We start from the raw sequence: 23743 nt of genomic DNA on the forward strand, positions 1-23743 counted from the left end.
TCCATGACGTGAATAGAGTATCCTGTCAGTTCACATCACTGTGTTCATGGTAAGGCAGCTGGGTGAGACCTTGACAGGGAGACCATACTAGTCAGAAGGTTGTAACTACAGCCAGTTTTGGTAACATCCAACCTTGTCAGAAAGCAAGACTCCACCACAGCCACCAGCCTGTACATTGATCTCTAGAAAGAAAACTATGAATATATCAGAAATCAGGAAGAAAAGACCTGTAAAAAGTAATGTAATTTCATAATTAAGATTAATACGTTTCACTTTGTACATTGGCTGTCCTTCCACAACTTCTGTTGTCAAAATTTTTCATCTAACCCAGTCTAAGTTATGTCACTTGCCATTTGTTGCTCATCACAAAACCTTTGTCACCTAAGGTACAACAATGTTTCACCAGCCACATTTCATTGTGCACGAAACCGCTTTTTTTTTCCTGTCAAAAGGCAACAATGGTTTATTATTAATGTAAATGTAGCTGGACCAAATCTGCCTCTCCACATCCAAGTCAACTGTGGCATGTTTTGACATAATCAGTTGTTGCAAAATATTAATAAAAAGCCTCCACTTAGACATTATCAGTTTATTTTTTTAATGGTCAAAAGTAATATTATTAACAGCGCAAAACAAAAAAAAAAGTTCCATTGTAACTGAGTGGTGAGTAATACTGAAGCTGTACCAGACAGCTGCTGCACATTGTAGCGATGTCACCTGTTTGCTGTCTGTGACAAATAAAGGGGATGTTGCCACTTTTGGCACTGAAATCTCAAGGCTTCCACTGAGCCCAGTCTTGACTCGTGTACAACACTTCTTATTGGCAGTTCAGTGTGGACCATGTGACTGTTCACTGGTCAAGGTTGTGGCTTTATTATTTCACTTCCTCAAGACCACATCAGTTAATTAACATTTCGTCATTATTGTTTTTTTTACACTGCAAGGTAGAACAAGCTATATTTACTTATTTTTTTTTTTTTTTTTACTATTTTACCCATTATTCATGTTCTCATTTATTTATATGTATATATAATTTATCAACAAAAAACTCCACTCAAAACATCCATTCCAGGCTTAAGTATCTGTATAAAAAAGATGTATCAAACATAGTTTTTTAAAGGTTGGGTATATAAAAAGGAAACAAACCAATTAAAAAACAAACTACAAAATAACGAATGGGTGACCATCTACCTTCATTTTACCACATGGGACAATGGCTTGTTTTTCTTCACCCTTCCAATCCTATGATAATAACAAACATAACTTACATACTAAACACTTTTTTAAGCACAAAACATGAACAGAATAGTTGTTTTGGTAGTGCAAGGCTGGACTCGCTCTGATCTATGTGAGAACCGTTGGGATGAGGTATTCTGATCTTTCATACTGTAAATCAGCCCAGCTCTTGGATCACGTTGAACTCACCTAACTGAACTTCACTAAATAAACAGAAGCCTACAATGATGTACTGCACCGCCATGAAGGGAATAAAGGGGGGCCAAGCTATATGCAAGCCCTAAATATCTGCACTAGACTGAGACAAAAAAAGGAGACATTCATAATTCATGAACTCATATCACCTAACATCTCTGCCGCTTGCATTCATTCCTGAGAAAATTCTTTTTCACAAAGATGTAGTTGCAGTTTGTTGCAGTTTACTTTAATTAAAAAGCAAAGCCTTTCTCAATGAATTCTGAATGCAACCACCAGACATGATTGGATGAAATTCCCCTCGATATCACTCCTCCTATCTTCTCCTCTCACTTGGATCGTGTGTCCTACACTTAGCGTTAACGTAACTAATCTGTCCTCCACCGCTTCTCAAAGCTGTACAACTCCACCACATCTTTTGGAGACAACAAGAGCAGTAGGGTTAATGTGAAGCACCTTGACTTCTTGAGGTGAAACGACATTCATCTCTTCTCACAGACGTCCACAGGGAGGACGCCGGTGTTTGATTCATCCATCGTGTGTTTGTTTCCTTCAGCGCTTCTTGGAGCAAAGTTTGTGTGACACTTTGAACAACGTACGCTTCATGACCACATCTGAGAGACAACACTGCAAATAACATTTGATGATCTTCTTCCTGGACGGTCCACTCTTACAACCAAGATGATGAGCCACAAAGATGTTTAAGACAAGACACTCCTCACACACACAGTACAAACTACAGCGGTACCAACTGACAACCAATCCCTCAGGTATAAACACACACGGGCATTTGGCTAGACAGACCTACACAGGAGCAGACAGCCTCTGATTGGACAATAACTCCATAACCGAGGAGTGCTGTGTGCCCCCAACTGGTCATTATCCAGACTTCAACAAAATAACAGAGGAGACGATCTCTTTGTAGTGTGGTGGCTGTTTTTGTTGTCGATGCAGGTGGATGCAGTGTCCCTGCTCACACCGATATCTCATACGTGGTGCCTCCTACGCCTGTCACCTTTTTAACGTTACTGTGGCGACTGGGGCTGAGGGTCACACCTTGGGTGCTGGGGTGGCAGTCCATCTGCCCATTAACTTTCATGGCCTCTCTGAAAGGAAAGAGGAGAGAAAACAGAGACTATATTCAACACAAAGCCAAAGAGATTCAACCCATGACAACATGCACAGTAAGTATCTGGAGCATGACAACTTTATGTAGCAAAAACAGACTTGCAAGTATGGAGGTTTACTTGGACTTGTTAGTAAAGACAAAGGCGTGGAAGTGTTAGAGCAGTGGGTGGAAAAAACATGCAAAAGAAAAAGAAATGAGGAGTCACACAACTTTATTCATCTGACATTCGTGAAACAATACAAAAAAATAGTATTTTTCTAGAAAGGCAAACAATCAGAACAGACATGTAGGAGGTCACACCAGACACAACTTGTGAATAAATGGACAGACAGACATAAATATCCAAGTGCTACATGTTGCCTCAGTTAGGACTAGTACACTAGTGTCCATGAGTCGCTGGCTGTGTCCAGCAGATGGAGCTTGGTTTCCAGTGGGAATACATTCAACGCCCACCGGTCCCCATTGGCTCCCTGTGCATGCAGTCCCACAGGGGGTAACATTAGGATTCATACCTTGGACCCCCCAGACGAGGCGACTCTGTCCTCTCAAGGGCACTGATGTAGGAGAGTTTCTGATGAGTGAAGGAGGGGGATCGGGGCATGGCGGGGGAGTGGGGCTGGTGGGCCGGGGAGCGGTAGACGCCCTCGATGCCCGAGGCCCTGGTCTGGCTGCTGTTGCTGCTACTGTGATCCGTGTGCAAGGAGGTGGACGAAGTCCTTGGGGCGCGGCCCAGCGTGGAGCCGGCGTGGCGCAACACCGGGGTTCGCTGGCCGTAGCTCACCAGCCCCACCCCCATCAGGTTGTCCCGGGAGCCTCCGTAGGCCGGGGGCGTTGGGCCTCTGGAGCCAGGACCGCGAGGCCCGTCTGAATAGCAAGCAGTGGGGGGTAGACCGTAGCCCCCGTCATACATGCCAGAGTCCTGGGCATAGATGTGGGTCTGGGAGCGCCCATGCAACATCTGCCGCTTCTCCCTCTCCTCCATCTCCTTGCGCTCCTGGATGGAGGCCATGATGGTCTGGGAGAGGTTGTCATAGCGCACCGGAGATGGGTCCCTGTCCCTAAGGTGAGGGGATTGCCTACCCACTCTGGGTGGCAGCACTGGGCTGTAGGCAGGGACGACCTGCTGCCTCTGCATTTCAGGCTCCCGGATGTGGCACATTTTGGTGGGCAGGTAGGGGGAGTGGAACCCCATAGAGGGCACACCCACACCGCGATGGGTCACGCACTCACTGGCAGTGGCCGGGGAGATGCTGGGGTTGAGCAGACTGTCGTAGGACAGACTGCCATTACGGTTGGAGAGCGTGTTGGGTGAGAAGACACTCTTGTAGGGGGTGGATGTGACCGTGTGTGGCTGCAGGGCCGGGAGCTGGCCTTTCTCCGGCCGGCGCTGACCCTGCTTCAGGCTGAGGGAGCGGGAGGTTATGGGGTCAGTGTCCAGCTGAAGGGGAGAGGACTGGAAAGTTCGGTGGAGGGGGGCGTTGGTGTACTCCGGCAGGTCCAGATTCGGTTCAGATCGATAGTCATGACCACGAACACCCTCCTCCAAGATGGCTGATGTCTTACGCTCATCTGACATGATGATCTGAGGAGCGAACAGCAGAGTGACGCGTCAAAAAATCTTAGTGAAATTCTGATGCAGCTACTGCTGAACCACTTTGGTAGCAGAACTGGCTATTAAAGGAGAATTCCGGTCATTTTCTAAATAACGCTCTACAGCTCTAGGTCCCCGAGTGCTATGATAGGAAAAGACCAGAGATAAATATGTGCATCCAGGACCTAGCTCTCCTCCTGCTAGCTGCGCAACATTGCAGCTAAACAGCAAAGTAATGGGGGCAGAACTTTAAAACCGTGACTTTGGCCTCTGTTATCCTCAAAATATCACTACACATGCTTTGCAACATCCACCAGTGCCTTACTACACAACACTGACTGTGCATAAACTCTGTTAATATGAGAGAGCAGTGCTACGTGTGTGTTTTTGTCATGTAGCTCTGTTCATGCTGGCTTCCTTGGTAGACCTTACTAATCGACTGTCGAGCGCATGCCCAGTCTGCATCGGTGCAGAAAGTGGAAGAAGGAGAAAATGTCCGGATCCGATGTTGAAGAGATGGAGGAACATTTTGAATTTGATGGTCGTGTGTTTATTCAAACCAGAGCATAGAGATGAGGAGCAGTCTTCATTGATATGGAAACAGTCCCAAGCTTGACAGTGTTGTGTGGTTATAAGGCACTGGTGGATGTTGCAAAGCATGTGTAGTGATATTTTGAGCATAACAGAGGCCAAAGTCGCGGTTTTAAAGTTCTGCCCCCATTACTTTGCTGTTTAACTGTAATGTTGCGCAGCTAGCAGGAGGAGAGCTAGGTCCTGGCTGCACATACAGTATCTTTCTCTGGTCTTTTCCTATGGTCGCACTCGGGGATCTAGAGCTGTAGAGCGTTATTTAGAAAATGACCGGAATTCTCCTTTAAGTTGGTGCTTGAAAACATAGTATCATAGCACTAGTGATACTGCCACTGTTCATGAGTGTAAAACAAATCCTCTTACCTTCTCTCCAGCAGTGTGGTAGTGGACTTTCGGCATGGTGCCAAAGGACGGCCTGAATTTGTACATGGCTGGAGTGGAGGGGTGGGTCTTACCAGAAAGGGAACTCTCTACAATACACACAGACAGAAAACCACAGTTAACAACACAGAGATAATTGAAATGACACTATTACACCAGCTCTGATTAAAAGTCCATTCAGGGAGAAAAAAGAATTCTGAGCTGACTTCTATTGTCACGAGTAAAGAGGCTGGAGGGAGTTCTTGATTCTCACGCTATCATCATTCCTACAGGATGAAAGTGATTGGAGTGGCTGAGAAGCCAGGCAGTCAGAGTCCGTTCAGTAATTGGTATGTAACACATGTGAGTGCTGCAGCCAGCTATCCATTGCTAACAAACCACTTGAATAAAACACAAAACCCTTAAGGTACTCCTACACAAGTAGTTGCTCTTGTGCAGAGGTGCTTGAGAGTCTCAGAGGGAGATGTAAAGAACCCTTACTAGTCCTCTAAACCTCTTTTACAAACAGGCAATTCATTTTCAACCAGATGCATTACTTTAAAGTACCAGCAGGTAGCAGTAGTGCTGCGTGGGCGAGCAGGGAGTGTTCACTCCCTGACATAATGCACCATGACACTGGAGATCCTCTGGTAGGAACCTCCTGTTTCAGGTTCATACTTTATATTACAGACACTTCATACTATTGAACAGGATAAAGAACACACTGGCAATGGATAGGAGCTCCAGATGACAGCACAACTGGATTCCTCACAGTTTCTAATTTGCAGAGATGACTTGCAGAGGCAGTCAGCCCTTTATTAGTTGGAGCACTCATTCTAGAGAGCATATTCCTTTCCCATCCCTCCATTTGGCAGAACTCCACGGCGACACACCACCAACAAAAAATGTGGTGATTAACACTGCGATGATTCACTCTGAAATTTATCCACAAATCTGCTGATGCTGATTCAGTAAACTGGGCTTGCCTCCTAACTACAAATCACGCCCGTTCTCTGGCTTGGCATATGAAGGGGCCATCGCCCTGCCAGTGAGACACACATATATCTGGCTAAACTAGCACCGAGTCACACACTGGGACTCTGATGATCTACAGGGGCAGTTTGGGGAACTGCCATTTGGTGCAGACTTGACAGGAAAGAGAAATCGAATTGATGATGACTGTCAGGAGAGAGGGAGGAGAGGAGAGGTACAGGGAGTTGGTGAACACAGGGGAGTGTGTTTCTGTGTTTCTTACCTTCACTGGAGGTCATCTGGCTTTTCAGCTGGTTGTACCTGTCAGCTTTGGGTGGCAGTGGCGGCTGGGTCTCTTTGTCATCCAGGCCATCCAGGCTGCATTTGGACTACAGAGAGAAGAACAGAGTGTTAAAAGTATTGAGAACAGGTGGGGGGACAGCAGATGAGCACACGTTAGGCTGACTGTTAGGGATAAACCAACACAACTCACACAGCTACTCCACCTCATCTTCAATTCTTTTTAGTGGCTAATGCAGTAAAAATGTTGAAAGAACATTATGTCAGAGTTGGACAGATCATTATTTTATCTCATAGCAGTACTCCACCTATTACACTTTGCACTCCTACACTGTCTGATTGCGTGAAAGTCGATGCAGCACAACCAGATATTGTCTTTTTCGTTCCAATGCGGTCCTCTTACTTTTCAAATCCAAGCACTCACATCACCCATAATGCAACTCAACTGCTGACAGTGTAATCTGAGATTTTGGGTGCGCTGTAAACATCTGATATACTGTATCTTTGAGATGGTGGAGCTAGGTAGAGGAGCAGGCCACAGAGGTCTGTTGAACTCAGTCTTTTCCTACTCCACACATCAGGACTCTTTTCATTTTCAGACTTTGTAGTCTTTTCACAGCTCCCCTGTGGAGCCACAAAACCTCTAATCTAGTTTATGTCAAACCCACAACATCTGTAAACAGAGAATGGAGTAATAACATCTTCAAGTCAAGAGAGATTTTTCCATTTTGCCTCTAAATTTCACCTAGTTCACAGAAAAAGACTCCTCCACTGAACCTGAACATCAGAAATGATTTGATCTTTATGTTACTCTTAAGGGGAATTGGACTCTCTCCTGAAATGGAGCCACATTTTGTACTTTACGCTGATAAAATGAGACTATTTCTTACAAGCAGCGACAGAATCAGCTATGAATGGTCTTAAAAATACAAAACCACTACAATTGCCCATGAAGCATGGGTGTTTTATATATATATATATATATATATATATATATATATATATATATATATATATATTTTTTTTTTTTTTTTGGATACATGTTTGACTTTACATGAGCTATCTGTAAGTACAAATCCAGCCTTAGTAATAACAGCTGTTTACAGTTCTGCCAAGAGCTTCAGCCATCATTGGATCACTGCATTTACAGCACAAGAGGTTATAATACGCTCTACTTCTTCAGAGTGGACGAGACTCCACTGTGACCCAGAATAGGAAAAGTGACTTTGTAGGCCGAGCAGGCTGGAGCTAGCTGGTTAGCATTCCCCCACCAGTGGAAGAGAAGAATTGAAAGAGATAGAAGCAGCTCAAGAGGGTTGTTTTCTACCTCTGGAGACAGTTTGATACTGAACTCACAACATTTCTTCCAGACTGGTCTTACTGACAACACTGACCAATAGAAAAGCATATTAAATCATTTATCTATTATATTATTTCATCATCTTTATCAAATATGATGAAATCAATTTCTCCCTTATCTGAGTGACTTGACTCAAGTGAGCTAACTGTATCCTCCCATTTGCTGCATTGACTATTAGCCTGCCCTGCCTAAAGAAAAATAGGCAACAGGGAAAGTGAAGTACAAGAAAATGAAAAACACCACCTTAGAAAAGGGATTAGCTGTGTGTCAGTCTTATTATGACAGGATAACAAGAAAGAAAGCAGGTCTGTTAGGTTTGAACAACTCACCTTAGAGCTGATGATGGTGCCGTGGACACCGTTGTCACTGATCTTAATGGTAATTTGTCTCTCTGACAGGTCTGGTCTGATGAAAGGAGGCTGAATTTTGATGTGGGGCTTTTTCCTGGGGTCCATCGTGTACCTGTGTGGAAATGGGCAACATGCTTTAACCAGAACCTTTCCTGTCATGTTGTGCCACTTTGGCTGTTTAACAATCTCTAATGTAGTCCCACAGCATTGTCATTAGATTCACAATGTAATCCACTGCCACACTGGGAACGACCAGGATGAGAAGTTCATATCTCTGTTGCACAGCTGTACCAGCACATAATGAACCATTATAGTGCTTCACATCAAAGAACACACCAGATATCTGAACAGAGGCACCAGCATACAGTAAAGACCATTACTGCAAACTGAATATGCACTTAACAAAAATATAAATGCAACACTTTTCTGCCATTTTCTCCTATTTTTCATGAGTTACCATAAAGGATCTCAGAGTTTTTCGAAGTACACAAAAGGCTTGTTCTCTCAGATGCTGACAAAAAAAACAAACAAGACTGTTTATGGTAGACGTGCCAAGTGCTCGCTCTCTCAACAAGTGCGACATCTGTGGCTTTGTGTTGCGTGATGATTCTGCACATTTTATAGTGGTCCTTTGAATGTGACTAGTCCAAGACACACCTCTGTGTATGAATAGATGGATTATATAGACAAAGAGGAAGAGCTCACTGACATGGATTTAAACACATCAGTTACCAACACTGAAGAGACATCTTTTATCTAAAAATGTCACAAAATCAACATTCATGCCAAAGCTTATTTGATTTGGATCCTTTCTTATTCTAGTGTCAGCAGAAATTTAATCTACAATGTTCTGATTGTGTATTTATCATAAACTTTTAATATTCCCCTATCAATTCATTGTTGGCCTTTGGAGTACACTGATGATGTGTGAATTTCACATCTGCACAATCCCATTGTGTTTGTTACACAGTTTAAAAGACATTTCAGACACAACTCCCTGACAAAAAAACAGGGTTTTAAGTGAGTCTTACAGGGTTTGTTCATAATTAAAAGGGTTGTCACTGTGAGTTCTTTTAATGTTTCATGGTTAGCGTGGGAACTGAGGGAATAAATATGTGATGTATTTCCCATGGACTCTTTACATCTTTGTAATCAACCCTGACATAAAAAATCCATGTTACTAAATTAATGTTACTGATTTGCTGTTGCTGCTGATTTAAAAACAGATCATTCACTATAAGAGGCAGGTCCAACATTCTTGAGTCAGCGGTTTAGAAAATCTGAAACCCTCAATCACCGACTGTGAAACAAGTTGAAGACAGATGTTTGTAACACAACGTTTCACCCCCACCTGCTGTTGTCCCTGCAGTCACACTGTTGTTGTATACGGAGAGAAACTTGTCCCAGTGGGATATAAAACCGGTATTCTTGGTCTCTGATGTGTGTGTGTGTCTGTGTGTGTGTTAAAGAACGTATACTAGCTCTGCGCTCTGTTTCCCATTAACTCTTGTTCTACAGACTGTTTCAGTTCTCTCAGCCATCTGCCTTTCCCCAGGGTTGCTGGCTGCTTTCAGGCAGAACTGGATACACACCTCCACAACCACCTCAGAGCACGTGAATATACTCATTACACACACACACGCATTCACAAAGAGAGAGAGAGAGAGGGAGAGAGAGAGAAAGAGAGGATGGATGGACAGAATCCCTGCAGTTAGATGATGCTGCGGTCGAGCCATGGCATAGATGTCATGGGCCTTGATGAGTCATAACTTGTACATCCTGTACATATGCAAAAGAACATATACCTGCACACACACACAGTATATTCTCTCATGCATGCAGGACAATCCATTCAAAATCAATACTGAGTTAAATATATATTAACAATCCTGAAAAGCATGACACACATACACAACACAACACAACACAGACACGCCTGCAGTAAAATAAAGCATTTTACCTTGGTGCCAGTGGACTACATAAGACGTACTCCACGTTGCCACAGCAACCCTTGGTGAAGGGATTTACTCCCCCACGAAACTTGCCCGTCACCTACGGAAGACAACGGCTTGTTTAGAGTCGGCAGCAAAAAAAACACACACACACAGAGACACAGACACACACACAGGGGTCCAGGGCTTGAATACACAAAGGCTGTGGTGGTGGTGATGATTGTTTGTGATATTCCCTCTGTGTTTTTTCTATGTAGTTCTGTCCACACAGGTTAATTGGACATTGCAGCACCGTGGCGACCAGAGGTTTGCACTGACCCAGCAGTACAGCTGCTGCAGCTGTAAATGTTTGGATCTATCGGTGAATGTGAAGAAAGACCACACCGGTCTGTTCACTTTACCGGTCAGTTCAGAGTCAGTAACTGTGTATGTATGTGTGAGTGTGTATGTGTGTGTGTGTGTGTCCATGTCTCCTCACCTGTTCATTGGTAGTCCGACCCCGAGCCACGAGCACCATATGGAAACCTGTGAGTCCCATGACTGGAATGAAGAAAAGCCCTGCTATACACATTACCACCAGACTGGACAAAGGTCAAGGTCAACAGCAACAATAAAAGGTACACAAGAACATGAGCAAATAAACGATGAGAATAACCCAGATTACACAGACGGACAGAAGTAGGTCCTGGCAGTGGAAGGATACGTGACAGTGGTGTGCAGCGCGCCCAGCCTCTCTCGGTGGTGGAGCACGAAGAGGAGGCCGAAGGAAAAAACTCCAACCATGTGGATGCTGAGTGACAACAGGAAAAGGAAGAAGTATCGGTAGTTCCTCCGTCCAATGCAGTTGTTCACCCAGGGACAGTGGTGGTCAAAGTCCTGAGGGGGAGAGAGTGGACTTCTAGTTTACATTTACACAGCATGTTCATGAGACATTTGCAGTGTGACCAACAAAAAATCTGGATTTGGGCTTCAAATGTGATTTAAATCAATGTTCACCAAGGCATCAACTTTTATTATTGATATCTTGACTAGTCAATCGTCAATAATATCTCCAAAAAATAAATTGTGATAATAGTCAATATCATCATTCTTTTACAGATTTTCTATTACTTTGATTGTTTTGATTGTAAATTAAATAAAAAAAGTAAGAAAACAGGATGTAGTACGACCTGTATAATTCTATTAGTAGACTGTGGGACCAAAACAAGGATTTAAAGCTCATACTAATGACAGTGTTTTTGTTAAAGCCGCCAAAGGCTGATATTTATGCCGGTAATTATGATCCCTAATGATGACGTTTTTTCTTGCCAATAAACAACAGATTTTTAGCAAAATAAATTATATATTTATATTCAGTGTTTATCTCATTTTGTAATTCTTGGCAGGACAGAAAAGTCTGTGGATTCAAGCTGCAAAAATGTATGTAAACAAAATGCGTCATATTTCATAAAAAACATTCCAAACACAAACAGGACAACATCAGATATTGATTCAATGCTAATACCGACCTATACTCTATATCAGTCTCATCTTGATGCACATTTAGATTGAATGTACAGTCCCTCTGTTTACACATGTGCATTCATTTGTATTCACACATACTTGTGCACACAAGACAACACACACACACCTCCACACAGTTGTCACAGACGCTGCAGTGGGAGCAGCGAGGCGGCCTGTAGAAGTGGCAGGTGGCGCACCACTTCATCCGGACCTGAATGCCCTTGATCTCCACGTTCTTGTAGAGCGGCGCTCTGAAATCATCGTCCTTGTCCTCGTCCTCGTCCGCTGTGGAGAAAGACATTAACACATTAACAGAGATGCAGATGCACATGATGGGGTGTGTGTGGGAAAAACAGTGCAGTACACACACAAACACATGGTAAGAAGAATGAGTTTGATTTAGTTTGACAAGAACAACAGGGGAGCAACCTTAAATGAAGCTCACCCCTGCTGCTGGCTGTCTGCAGAGAGAGCAAACACAGGGAGACGTGTACATTTTTATAGACATGACCTATTCACTCTGTTTTTAGCATTTAGGCTGATTAACAAGCAGCTTGTGACTCATGTATAGCAGAAGCTGAGTTTTTAGAGATGGGACTTAAACCTCACACCAGGGCAGAGACGATTCTTAGCTCTATCAGACCTAAACATGTAACTCAGTGTTTTTCAACCTTGGGGTCGGGGCCCCACGTGGGGTCGCCTGGAATTTAAATGGGGTCGCCTGAAATGTCTAGTAATTGATAAAAAACACTAATAAAAAATATTTTTTAAACTTTTTCTTTTTTTCTTTTTTTTAATTATGATTAAAACCCTCCTGCTGTCCTCCTGGTTCAAGAAAGGAAGGAAGGAAGGAAGGAAGGAAGGAAGGAAGGAAGGAAGGAAGGAAGGAAGGAAGGAAGGTAGGAAGGAAGGAAGGAAGGATAAAGGGATAGAAGGATTGTGGAAAGAAGGAAGGGAGAAAGGAAGGAAAGAAGGAAGGATGGAGGAAGTGAACAGATTGGGTCAATTTTACCCAGAAGGAGGAGGGTTAAAAACACCACAGACAATCTTAAACAAATGTATTCTATACTTTCACTTTCTCGAATATAAAAAAGAGTTCAAATAAAATGTAAAAATATCTGAGCTGGCGCATCTTGGTTGACGGACGCAGGGTCGCCAGAAATTTGTGATGTCAAAATGGGGTCACTGATGGCCACTGATGTAACTTAACCTTGCACCTTTAAACTACAGTGTGAGAATACAAGCAGCATTTGCACTGCCCTTGGTGTGACTGCGGCCAATCAAACTGTTTGTGTGAAGCTGTGTGCCTCTCTTTTTTTCAGCTGATCAAAGGCCACATTCAGACGACACGCACAAAGCTGCGACGTAAGAAAATAATTTCACAGCACAATAGTAACTGCGGGGAGATCCAGGTAGCTGAGCACACACAGAAAACGCGCAAGAGAGAGAGAAAAGAGAAAGCGAGGAAACAAAAGTAGAGCGCAGGAATAAACAGTTCCACGGCGGGAGATGCTCTCTTATTATGGCTCTCAAGTCTCTTCAAATAGATTTTAAAGGTAAACTGCCTGCCAGAGCAACAGACACAAACAGCGGTTGTGCTTGCATCTCCTCTGACAGCTTTGTTTCTACAAATGCTCAATGCAAGACGTGGCCTATTTTATATAATACACGTTTACACTGTAACAATAACGTGCACCTCAGTTCAACTGCAGCCAGGTTTGATGATTTGCATTAAACACATAATCACTCATTGTTCACGATTGTATTTTTAGCACTGCAGAGTGAGGTGTGACACCTTATTATATCCAAAGGAAGGTACAGACTGTATCAAATATATTTAAGGCTTAATCCTGTTTCATCATTCATGTTAAAATCCACTAATCCTCAAATGATCAGAATTTAAACTGCAACCCTGATACAACAATTCCTTGTGTGAAGGTCATGTGCAATCATTTGGGTGATTTGTTTGGAAGAACAAGTTGCTATTGGTTATTTCAGGGCTAGCATGCACGAGTGTTTGCTATTGATCAAAAGAATACCATTCCTCATGAAAGGGTGAACTGTGCGTCTATGTGTTCCAGTGAGGATGCAATAGCTCTTCATTTTGCTCAATGACACTTGGATGCTTCTAAAAATAACCGCTCGCTATAAAGTTGAGAACGAGGCGGATGAGAGCGTTGAGACTGAACAAAAACAGTGAAGCTGCGGGCCATGAAACCAATGAAGTGAAACATGCTAAAATGTTCTGGAGAGCGGAGCAGCAGGAATCGGTGGCAATTCTCCACTGGTTCCTCACTTCAAGAGACTTGGTCTGCGTTAGACAGTCTTTTATCCTCAGCTAGTGCAGCAATTGATTGACACTTTTTGTAACATAATTTAGGATCGAATCAGGATGTTCTGAAATAAAACTCACTGCATCGCTGGTTTTCAATTTTAGTCTTAGCCTGTGATTACCAAAAGCTGAGAGCTAAGGTCAAACTGCAGTTTTCAGACGTGAGATCTTGCATGATGTCAACACACCTTTTAGGTATCAGGGAAATGTTTAACAGTTAAAGGGATAGTTCAACATTTTGGCAAATTGACCCATTGCCATAATCCCTACAGTTTTAGGAGTAGGTTCTGTACCTTTAATTGTCGGTGCAAGCTATTTTTAGAACGGCGGAGCAGAGCCGCGAGCTGCTCAGAGCTACGCTACGGAGGCTAATGGGGTTTCTTGGTTTCCCTCATCAAACTTATCAAATACACAATCCAACAACTCCAAAACGCTCTGGAGGACAAGTTGTGATCTGCACATTCACCACGCTATGAGATAATAACGGAACGTTACCAGACAGAGTTGTTTTAGAGGTAAATTCATGCAAAACCACTGATGCACGTTCCCGTCAGGACCAGTTTTTCGGCAAGCAGTCTTAAAAGTCTAAAACAACTCTGTCTGGTAACGTTCCGTTATTATCTCATAGTGTGGTGAATGTGCAGGTCACAACTTGTCCACCAGAGCGTTTTGGAATTGTTGGATTGTGTATTTGATGAGTTTGATGAGGGAAACCAAGAAATCCCATGAGCCTCCGTAGCGTAGCTCTGAGCAGCTCGCAGCTCTGCTCCGCCGTTCTAAAAATAGCTTGCACCGACAATTAAAGGTAACAAACCTACTGCTATGACTATAGGGATTATGGCAATGGGCCAATTTGCTAAAATGTTGAACTATCCCTTTAAGTAAATTTTTCTTTTTAAGTATATTGCAATCTGCTGAAGTCAATAAGTGACATTTTCAGTAAGAAAACTGCACAACTACCATTATTACTTGCAGTTATCTCTTTGAATTTTCCCCAAAACTCAAAGATCCAAATAGAAAAATCCTGAGTACACATCAACCTTTCATCTGAACTTTTACAGTCCGGATGACAAAGTGATTTTTCTGAGCAGAAGTCATTTATGTCACTTCTTCATTATAACCTCACTCGCAGATCCTGCCGCCTTAGAGATATATACAACATGGAGAGCTTAGAAAACAACCCATCCCTCAGTAGTCTATAAAACCCAACAGGGCAGCAGCAGCAGAAGGCCACTGTCACCTCTGAGGAGGAAGATAACCTGCACTTTATACAACCTAATGATTATTACCCCCTTTATGGACAGAGAAAGCTCTTTCCAAAGACAGGTGCTTATCATTTACAGGCACATTACAAACATCCCTGGGGACTGGTTCAATCATCATTACTTCACCCAGACAGCACTGAGGACAAGGAGCTCGCATCAGAGGCATAAGTCAGTGCTGCTTGTTTGACAGGCTCAACAGCTGAGAGATACTCAATACACCTCGCAATATGAAGGCTTGTATAACTTCCCCCAGCGTGCTGCATGTGGAGCATGTGGGCTTTACAGGCTGTAACAGGATGATAATGGGGTAGTGAAACATCGTGCTCTGATACATGTGGTGTGTGCCCTCTACACCAGGAATAAACACAGAACTGCCATTACTCAAACATGTGGGACCAGACGCTGAAAACTAGTTCTTACAAACTCACAAACATGCAGACAAACCTCTGGGGTAAACACCAGGGTCCATGAAGGTTGCCATGCTGAAGTTGGCCAAGACAAAGAGGAAGACCAGGCCATTGTAGAGAGGCACAGCGGGAGAGATCACCTTCGTCAACCAAGGGCACCTAGAGACACAAAAGAGGGGACAGAGATTAGGATGTGAGTTATCATATTAAGTTAAGTTTTATTTGCACAACTGTAGAATCAACAAAATAAATGAAAGAAAAAAAAAAAAAAAACATGTGCACGTGAGGTAGAAACCCACTCTGGGCTTATTTTTAAACCTCACCTGTAAAAAGTAATTACACAAATAACAAAGCAAAACAAACACACACAAAAAAATCATTAATATAACTTGAATAGCATTACAAACATATCAGCCCCTAATCAAGATATATTCATATTATGATTCTTATGAGTCTTGGTTGTAAATGAAAACCCAAATCAGAGAGCAGCGTAGACAGTAGTACAACTTGTGACATACTACAGAAAGTCAAACAACAATAAACTGTAATTCTTTACAAATTACCCAGACGCTGTGAGTTTCTGTGGAAACACTTACAGTAAAGGGTTGAACCTTAGCCTGAAGGTTTCTTTAGAATTACAAACAAAATGAATAATGTCACAGCATCAGGTCACAGCCCATCCCAGCATGTGAGCCAAGCTGCTGCAGTGACGTGTTTACAACAGAAGAAGCGGTGCGCTGTTAATCAACCAGCTTTTGGCCAAACCGCACCCAGTTACACAAACTACTATTACACGAATAGGTGAGACATTTGGCAGTGTGCCACCATGCCACTAAATTGCAGGTATGGTCACCCTTCACTGGAAAGCAGCCTGTATCTCACATGTGTCTGAACACGCTGCTGTGCAGGTAGCTGAGGCTTAATAGCAACCTGTCAAATTAGTTATCAATGGGAATCCTGCTTTAAACTCCACCACTGTTTTAGCATCAATTCAATTCAATTCAACTTTATTTAAGCGCATTTAATGCACAAGGCATACTCAATGTGCTTCACAACACAAGTAAAAACAGTCATAGAAAATCAATTCGGAGAGTGCAAGTGCAAGTCAACAATCGTATGTGTCAGGACTGACCTTCACCATAACTCATGAATCTCACACCCATGGCCCCACTCAATCACCTGGACTCAGCTGTCATGACAACATGTGCTTCCCAGGACGCTATATTCAAATCAACTGTTGGTCTCTCCACAGATGAAACACCATCAGAATGAAAATAGGTGTGAACGCCTACGGCTGGATGTTATACAGAGAGAACCTGCAGGTCACAGACCCTCAGAGAATTTATGAATTAATAAAGGGAGGAGGGAGGTGGGGGGAGAGAGAGTTATTTTTACAGAGATTTGAGAATGTCTCTTGCTCTCTTTCCTGAAATAATGACTAGCACGCTGTCGCCCACGCCCACTTGCACAAGTAAGAGAAACACGCACACTTAACACATTCAAAAATGCTTTTCTAGCTTATTCTGACGTCAAAAACTCAATTTCCTGGCACCCGTGCCCCGAGATCATCTTCAATCCACATCTTTATCCTGCTCCACCGGCACCTCTTTTGCTTTGTTGAATAATTCAGAGCCGCGGCTGTAGAGAGCCACTATCAGAGAATAGAGAGGCGCTAACAGGGATGAGCTGGCCTGTCACATGCACATCCAGTCCACACTATAGGCCTGATTAATTCTTCTAAGATATCACTGCGACATGTCAGGGGAGCAGTGGGACTGATTAACTCTATTCACATCATCTGAAAACACATCTCAAATTTATACTATTTTCCAGCGATGTATCACAAGCATATTATAAACTCATCTGAGGCAGAGATTAATTAGACAATTCTCAGGAAATCCTCTGCCAAGTGTTATTTGTGATATCATCATTCAAATTGTGAAGGTAACTACCTGAGAATGAAACAAGTAATAAGTAGTAAAAAACTGTATGGCTTGAGGAATTACAATGCAGTTGCACCACTTTGGTCCAAACTGGATTATTTATTATAACTACTACTGGGCACAATTTTCCCGTAGAGACATTTATTACTCCCCACTGATAAACCTTAATGACTTTGGCTCCCTGTCCGTTCCTCCAGCACCAGCAGCTGCTTTAGATTTTTACTTATGATTATGCATATCTAATATATGAGATATCTTTCTCTAGTGCCACTGCCACCACACTGACAGTTTTCATGATTCATCTAATATCATCACGAGGTGTATATTACGTGTCTGTCAATGATCTGTGTGTGTGTCCATTTCAATCCCTATGATATTTCTGCGAACGTAGATGAGACAACTCAATGAAAAAAGGATTTAGTAATAATTGGTTAAAAACTTGACAAGATTAATGACCAATTACCTAGAACATTGTTGACATTCATCAGCTTCAGGTTTACGTCCAGTGCTAATGATCAAACCTCTCCATAGCTCCACAGCGACAGCTTCACATAGGCAAGTAAGACTGCAGACGACACAGCTCTAAACCTGGACTTGACTGGTTAAAAAGTTAGTTGAGTTGTTAGACTACATATGAGATACTGTATAAAGTCTGTAACAGTACAATCTGGCCACTGACCACTTTTATTTACCTGTTTGTATTATCCTTTAAAGGGGACATATTATGGAAATATCACTTTTTGAAGGCTCTTTAATTTAGGTGTTTGTCTAACCCCCAAAATGTGAGAATTGACAAAAGAATCTGTAATGTGCAGGCTCCCTATAGGTTGAAATCCACGTGGTTTTACCAGCTGTTACCTCAGTTGTCTTCCAGTGATAGGTAATACCACCCCTACCCAAGTACCAGTAGAAGGGGCGGGGCAAGCAGTGGTTCATTTGCATTTAAAGGGACAGGCACTGAAAGCAGCCGTTGTGAACAGGGCTGTTTAGAGAGGATGAAAAGAGCTGTGATGTTTGATCCTTGGGGGATTTTGACCAAAGCATGTCACAGACATGTCTTTAAGACACCTGGGAACTATTTTAATTTGTGGAAAGGGGGGATAACATGTCTCCTTTAACTTATTGTTTAGTTGTTGTCCTCATTCTGTACGTCTTTTTATATACGTGTGTACAGGGTAATGTAAAAAGAGTCAAATTCCTTGTATGTGTGCACATATTTGGCCAATAAAATTGGTTCTGATTCTGATTGTGACCTCAGTCACCACCAGTGTACGTTCACTCTGAATTGGCAATGGAAGTTTTGCTGCCACATATTCTCTGAACACAGTTTCAGAAGCGTATTTATGGCACATATTAAGTTTAGCAAGCCAACAAGCACAAAGTATATTTCAGTAGAAATGACATTGACTCAGCCGACTGCAGCAAGTATAGCACCATGCTGCGTTGGCAACAAATAGACAAGGTACAAACCCTTACAAAATTGATCAAAGAAAAGCAAAAGCATGCAGCTCCACCATCTTACAAAATCCCAATTTACTCGCCTGTCAAAGGATCATGTGTTTGTGCCCACAATGTGATACAGAGGAGCCGGAGATAAGGGACAAATGGAGTGCAGCTGACAGCGACCATTTTAGGAGCCTGGGTGCAGACAGCGTGGGAGGAAAATGTGACTGGGAGAAAGCCTGATTAAAGCCACAGACGTTGGTTAATTGTGTAGGAGTAACAAGTAACCACAGACTGCTTATCAACTCTGTTTACAAGCCACTTTCTTTACTACTTGTGTAACCGTGAGACAAGAAAAGCCCTCGGCTCGTCAAAAAACTTGGGAGAACTTTATCAAGCTGAGAGGACTTCTCCTGCCAAAGGTGCAGTAAAGTAATGAGTCGGCTTCTGTCTATGTTTCAGTCCTGAGGCCGGCCAAAGTGGAAGAATAGCTTCGACTCTCTGTGGTAATTAAAGGGCCGGCACACAGGAGCTGGCAAGATCTCAAAGCAAGCAGCCTCCACCCAATCAGCATTTAAAATGGAAGCTGTGGGACCCTGGAACATGCACTGCTCACTTGTTCAACAGAGGTGTAAAAGGTCAAACTGAGGAATCAAATGAATGAAAATCCAATATCATCTCCTGGTTGAGATGAGGAAGAGAATATCATTAAAAAAACAAGGGAAACAGAGGCACACACCATATGTTTTGAAGCTGAATAAGTGCATGTATATTTTAAAAAGTTAAACCAATACATGTTTAATATTACATTGGAAGAGATTTTGGTAAATCCAATTATTATACCAGCATCAGAGAATGTTTGAGTGTGTTTCGGCTCATTGGTCTTTGCAATGACAGAATTGTGCAGTGTGTGAATGCAGGGCCTCGGGGATGTGTTTGTGTTAGGGATTGGCAGGTAGGGGTGGGTTGTGCGTTTTTCCCAGTTCCCATCAGCCCTCTCTCCGGCAGCAGCAGACTGACTGACAGCCACAAACTGGTGGTGATCACACTGCGGCATTCAGCAGCAAGGATTATTTCATTTAGGAGTTGGTGGAGACCAGAACTGAGCCAATCAAATCAAATATTGGACCCCAAATAAATAATTATGTGGCGTTGCTGGATGTGTGAATAGAAAACTGTTTTCCAGTTTGTTTAGTATAACCACTTATCAACATGATGTCAAGAAGTGATCAGTGAAGATCTGACAGATCCCCTCAGCAGTGATCGCCACAAACCAGGACCAGTTTTGTGTGAAGTGCAGATTTAACTCCCTCAAGCACCCCCCCCCCCTTCTGTATCATGTCACATGTCATATAAAAACGATGATGGCGCATCTGCTATCCACCCCAAAGACCTGGTGAGATCATGTAATACACACAGCCGGACACTTAGCTTTGTCCAGAGTCAGCTCAGGGACTGAGAGACAGAGTCTTAGCCTCAGGTGTGTGATAGCCTTCTCTGTCGCATGCAGCAGCAGGGCTGTTTGTGGTTGGAGAAAACACCCTGGCTTCCTGGTGATGATAACCCAGCTGTCTTTCCAAAAAAAAAAAAAAGAAAGAAAGAAAAAAAAAACCCAGGACACAAATCCTGTCTTAAAATTTCAGCTGATTGCCAGCCACCCTGAAACACACAGGCTTCAGTCTGTTGATTAAACAAAATCTGGGCAGAGGCATCTAATCCCACTGCTGAGGAAAACCTATAGAGAGAGGGAAAAAGCACCATGGTCCATGTGAAGTAATTAGAAGCTCGAGCTCTGGAAGGATTGATCAGTTGGCTCCTATAGCGGGCTTCAATATTCAATCACATCTACCATGAAAAGCCATCTACATGCTCACTACTACACATCCCAAAGCGATTTGACTACTCAAATCTGTCTGTCCTTTATTTGCCTGCTTTTGGATCAGAGCAGAAAAAGCAGCCCTCTCTTTGAAGTTGCTCTTATCTGTTCTCTTTTAGTGGCTCTGGGAGAGGGGGGGGGGGGGTCGAGGGGGGGGGCAGAGACAGAACAACCATCAAAGAGAAAACTGAGTCAATCCAGGGAGCTTTTGGCACTGACACTGATGGGTAGCACTTTTCCCAGTCCAACACGAAGGTCGACGCCTTTTAGGAGATGCCACTCTTTGTGAATGAGGTGTGATGGCCAATACTAACACACAATATGCTGTCCATTCACTCAGGTGTTGAATGTAGCGTGAGTGAAGAGTCAGCTTCAATAAAACTGGGAGAGATTAAAATGAGAGCTGCCAAATGTGTTACAGCAGGGAACAATTTCTGGATCCTACATTTCCCATAATACAGCCAACTATACCCTGTAGGGAAAATGCCAAAGTCCACACCCCCAGTTTGTATTGCAGAAATGTCTAGTGCCAACTCCAGCTGTTTCTACAGAGCCACAGAACAAATTAAACACCTGCTTTCTCAACCTAAGGAGCAGTGTGTGACCTCGCTAATCTCATCTGCTGATTTAACTCCTCATCTTGCAGTAATGTACAAGTGTTACCCAGGGTGCACAAGTACAGCATGACTTCCCCCATCAGTGATGCAACACTAGGTAGTCGAGGTAAAAGAAGATATTTGTCTCTCTGCTTCTCATTCTGGTTAGTATCAAACACAGAGATGCTACCTTGCTTTTGAAATCAGAGTATTAACATAAGACGTATTCCACAGAAAAAACCTAAATATCAGCTTTTCATGGAAGATGTTCATCTAGCAGGATCGGAGCATGAGTGACACCTGTAACCCTAGACAATACCATTAGCCCACTGGGAGTACTTAGTGTAATGTATTCAGCATATGGTGAGAACGCCATCCCATTGATTAGTTCATTAAGGCTCAACCCAGTGGGACACTCATGGGAGGCCTGTTCTCCTGCAGACCGCCTGCTGAGACCGAGTCATCCAATCTCTGATACATGTCTGGTGTTGTCTCACCTCAATGGCAGTGAACCTTCATGATTAAAAATTATAAATTATATTTTACAATGAAATAAGAGCGATATTCAGTCCTGATGTTCATGTCATATTGAGATGTTTTTCACATTTGGTTTGTCGCATAATTTCGGCCCCCCATCCTCACACTGTGAAGCGCTGCACCAGCTGAAACACTGCTGGGGTTACATCCCATATTCATCCCCGCTCCTCAGAGTCTGTCACACCTATTTTACCCCTCACAGGATTCATGAACGGCAGCATCATCCACTCTCTACTCGCTCCTCTGGAACCTGCCAATCCCTAACGCAAACACATCCCTGAGGCCCTGCATTCACATACATGTCATTTGGTATTCCACACACACACACACACACACACACACACACAGCAGCAGCAGGCCTGTTGCCGGTGGAGACAGCAGTGATGTTAGCTGGAAGTGTGGAGCAGAGCGGTTCAAGGCAGGTCAGGCGAGAAGCAGAGCTGCACGGATTGATTGAGTAACAAGAAATTCACTTCCTCCGGTCATTAAGTTATTTATAAGGGAGCGTTATTGTAGATTTTTTCCCCCCACATAGTCTTTAGCCTTTAGTCTAGAAAATGGTGACTATCACAAGTTCAGGCTGAAATGTTTAGACTTGCCAATAGACAAATCAGTTAATTAACTAATGGTTTAAGCTGGGGTGCAAGTATAAGTATAGGTCTTATAAAACACTCAAGAACAAACCTGTATCAGAACCATTGTATATTCAACTGCTGCCTCCACACATCTTGACATAGCCTATAATCTTTTTCTTTCTGAAACAATAATTTCAGTTTTTATGATTTGAGAGTTGAACTCTCTAGGTATACATTAATTTTCTCTGCTCTGCTCTCATTATTCAGAGTATCTTCACTGGAAGCTTACATAATCACATTGGGTAAGCTGTTTACGGGACAGTGACTGGCCCATAAACTAGCTGTGACGTCAAAAGCCTGAAGTCTTACACAAACTTTTCACCTTCAGGATAAAACCAGTTTCCAGTTTGAGTGAAACAAATTTTGGTTGAGAGTTGTTATTTTTGTGTTTTGTGTTTTTTTTTAAATGTTGATTATGTATCGGCGGATTCAGAAAATAATACAGATTTCACAGAGCAGGACAGACAGTGTGAGTTCCACTGATGAGGAGCGAGAACAGTTGATTTTACTGTAAGACAGCAGAACAGAGAAGGAAGCTGTGCAGCTGCATGGCACACTATTACATCTGCATTTCAGCTGAGAGCTTAATGTCATTTGCATTTTCATAATTACATAAGAGGTCTATTTGAAATGAAATAAAATGCTTTGCCCTCGCACACGCCCTTTAGTATTTTACATATTCAATCATAACCCCATTTTTATTGTCTGTAGAAAGAGGAAAGCAGGAAAAACATTTCTACTTCGCTCATGCAGCCACAAATGGTTTACCACAGTAAACTGCATCACTATAAATAAGCACGGTGAGCAGCGATACTATTTCAGATGCTGTCTGGCTCCATACGTACGCATGAGGCTCATATTTAAATCAACAGTTTTTTCCATTCACACGTTCCAAAATCTATATTTGCAGTTGATACCTCATGCAGCCTTGAGCTTTGACAGATTTCAAAGATTCAAGATCACCAGTGTCAGGCCAAGATAACATAATCTGATTCAGGATAACAAAGTTTCACTCATATTCCCTGCAGAGTTTCCTCTTTATGTGGGCAAGCATTTTGTGGGAGCAGATGTCACAGTATTTCCATATGGGAGAGGGATGAGGTAGTGGTGTGCTTTCAAGTGTGTGTGTCATGGGGAGGGCTTTAGCATCACCTTTCTTCCTTTTATCCT

General features: G+C 42.9%; 1 protein-coding gene across 1 annotated transcript in view; it reads right to left on the minus strand.

Moving 5' to 3' along the window:
• Nucleotides 1-1763: 1763 nt before the first annotated feature.
• Nucleotides 1764-23743, minus strand: part of zdhhc8b (zDHHC palmitoyltransferase 8b) — a 65620-nt gene continuing 43640 nt past the window's right edge. Inside the window, exons 2-11 of the mRNA XM_083979692.1 lie at nt 15581-15702; nt 11667-11824; nt 10740-10912; nt 10515-10617; nt 10045-10136; nt 8064-8196; nt 6358-6463; nt 5106-5212; nt 3073-4142; nt 1764-2537 (exon numbers count right to left, since the gene is read on the minus strand). Coding sequence (XP_083835818.1) covers nt 2405-2537; nt 3073-4142; nt 5106-5212; nt 6358-6463; nt 8064-8196; nt 10045-10136; nt 10515-10617; nt 10740-10912; nt 11667-11824; nt 15581-15702 — 2197 coding nt within the window. The 3' untranslated portion in view covers nt 1764-2404. The remainder of the gene's footprint in view (nt 2538-3072; nt 4143-5105; nt 5213-6357; nt 6464-8063; nt 8197-10044; nt 10137-10514; nt 10618-10739; nt 10913-11666; nt 11825-15580; nt 15703-23743) is intronic.

The sequence above is a fragment of the Trachurus trachurus genome (assembly GCF_905171665.1).
Source record: "Trachurus trachurus genome assembly, chromosome: 9".
NCBI classification, from domain to species: Eukaryota; Metazoa; Chordata; class Actinopteri; order Carangiformes; family Carangidae; genus Trachurus; species Trachurus trachurus.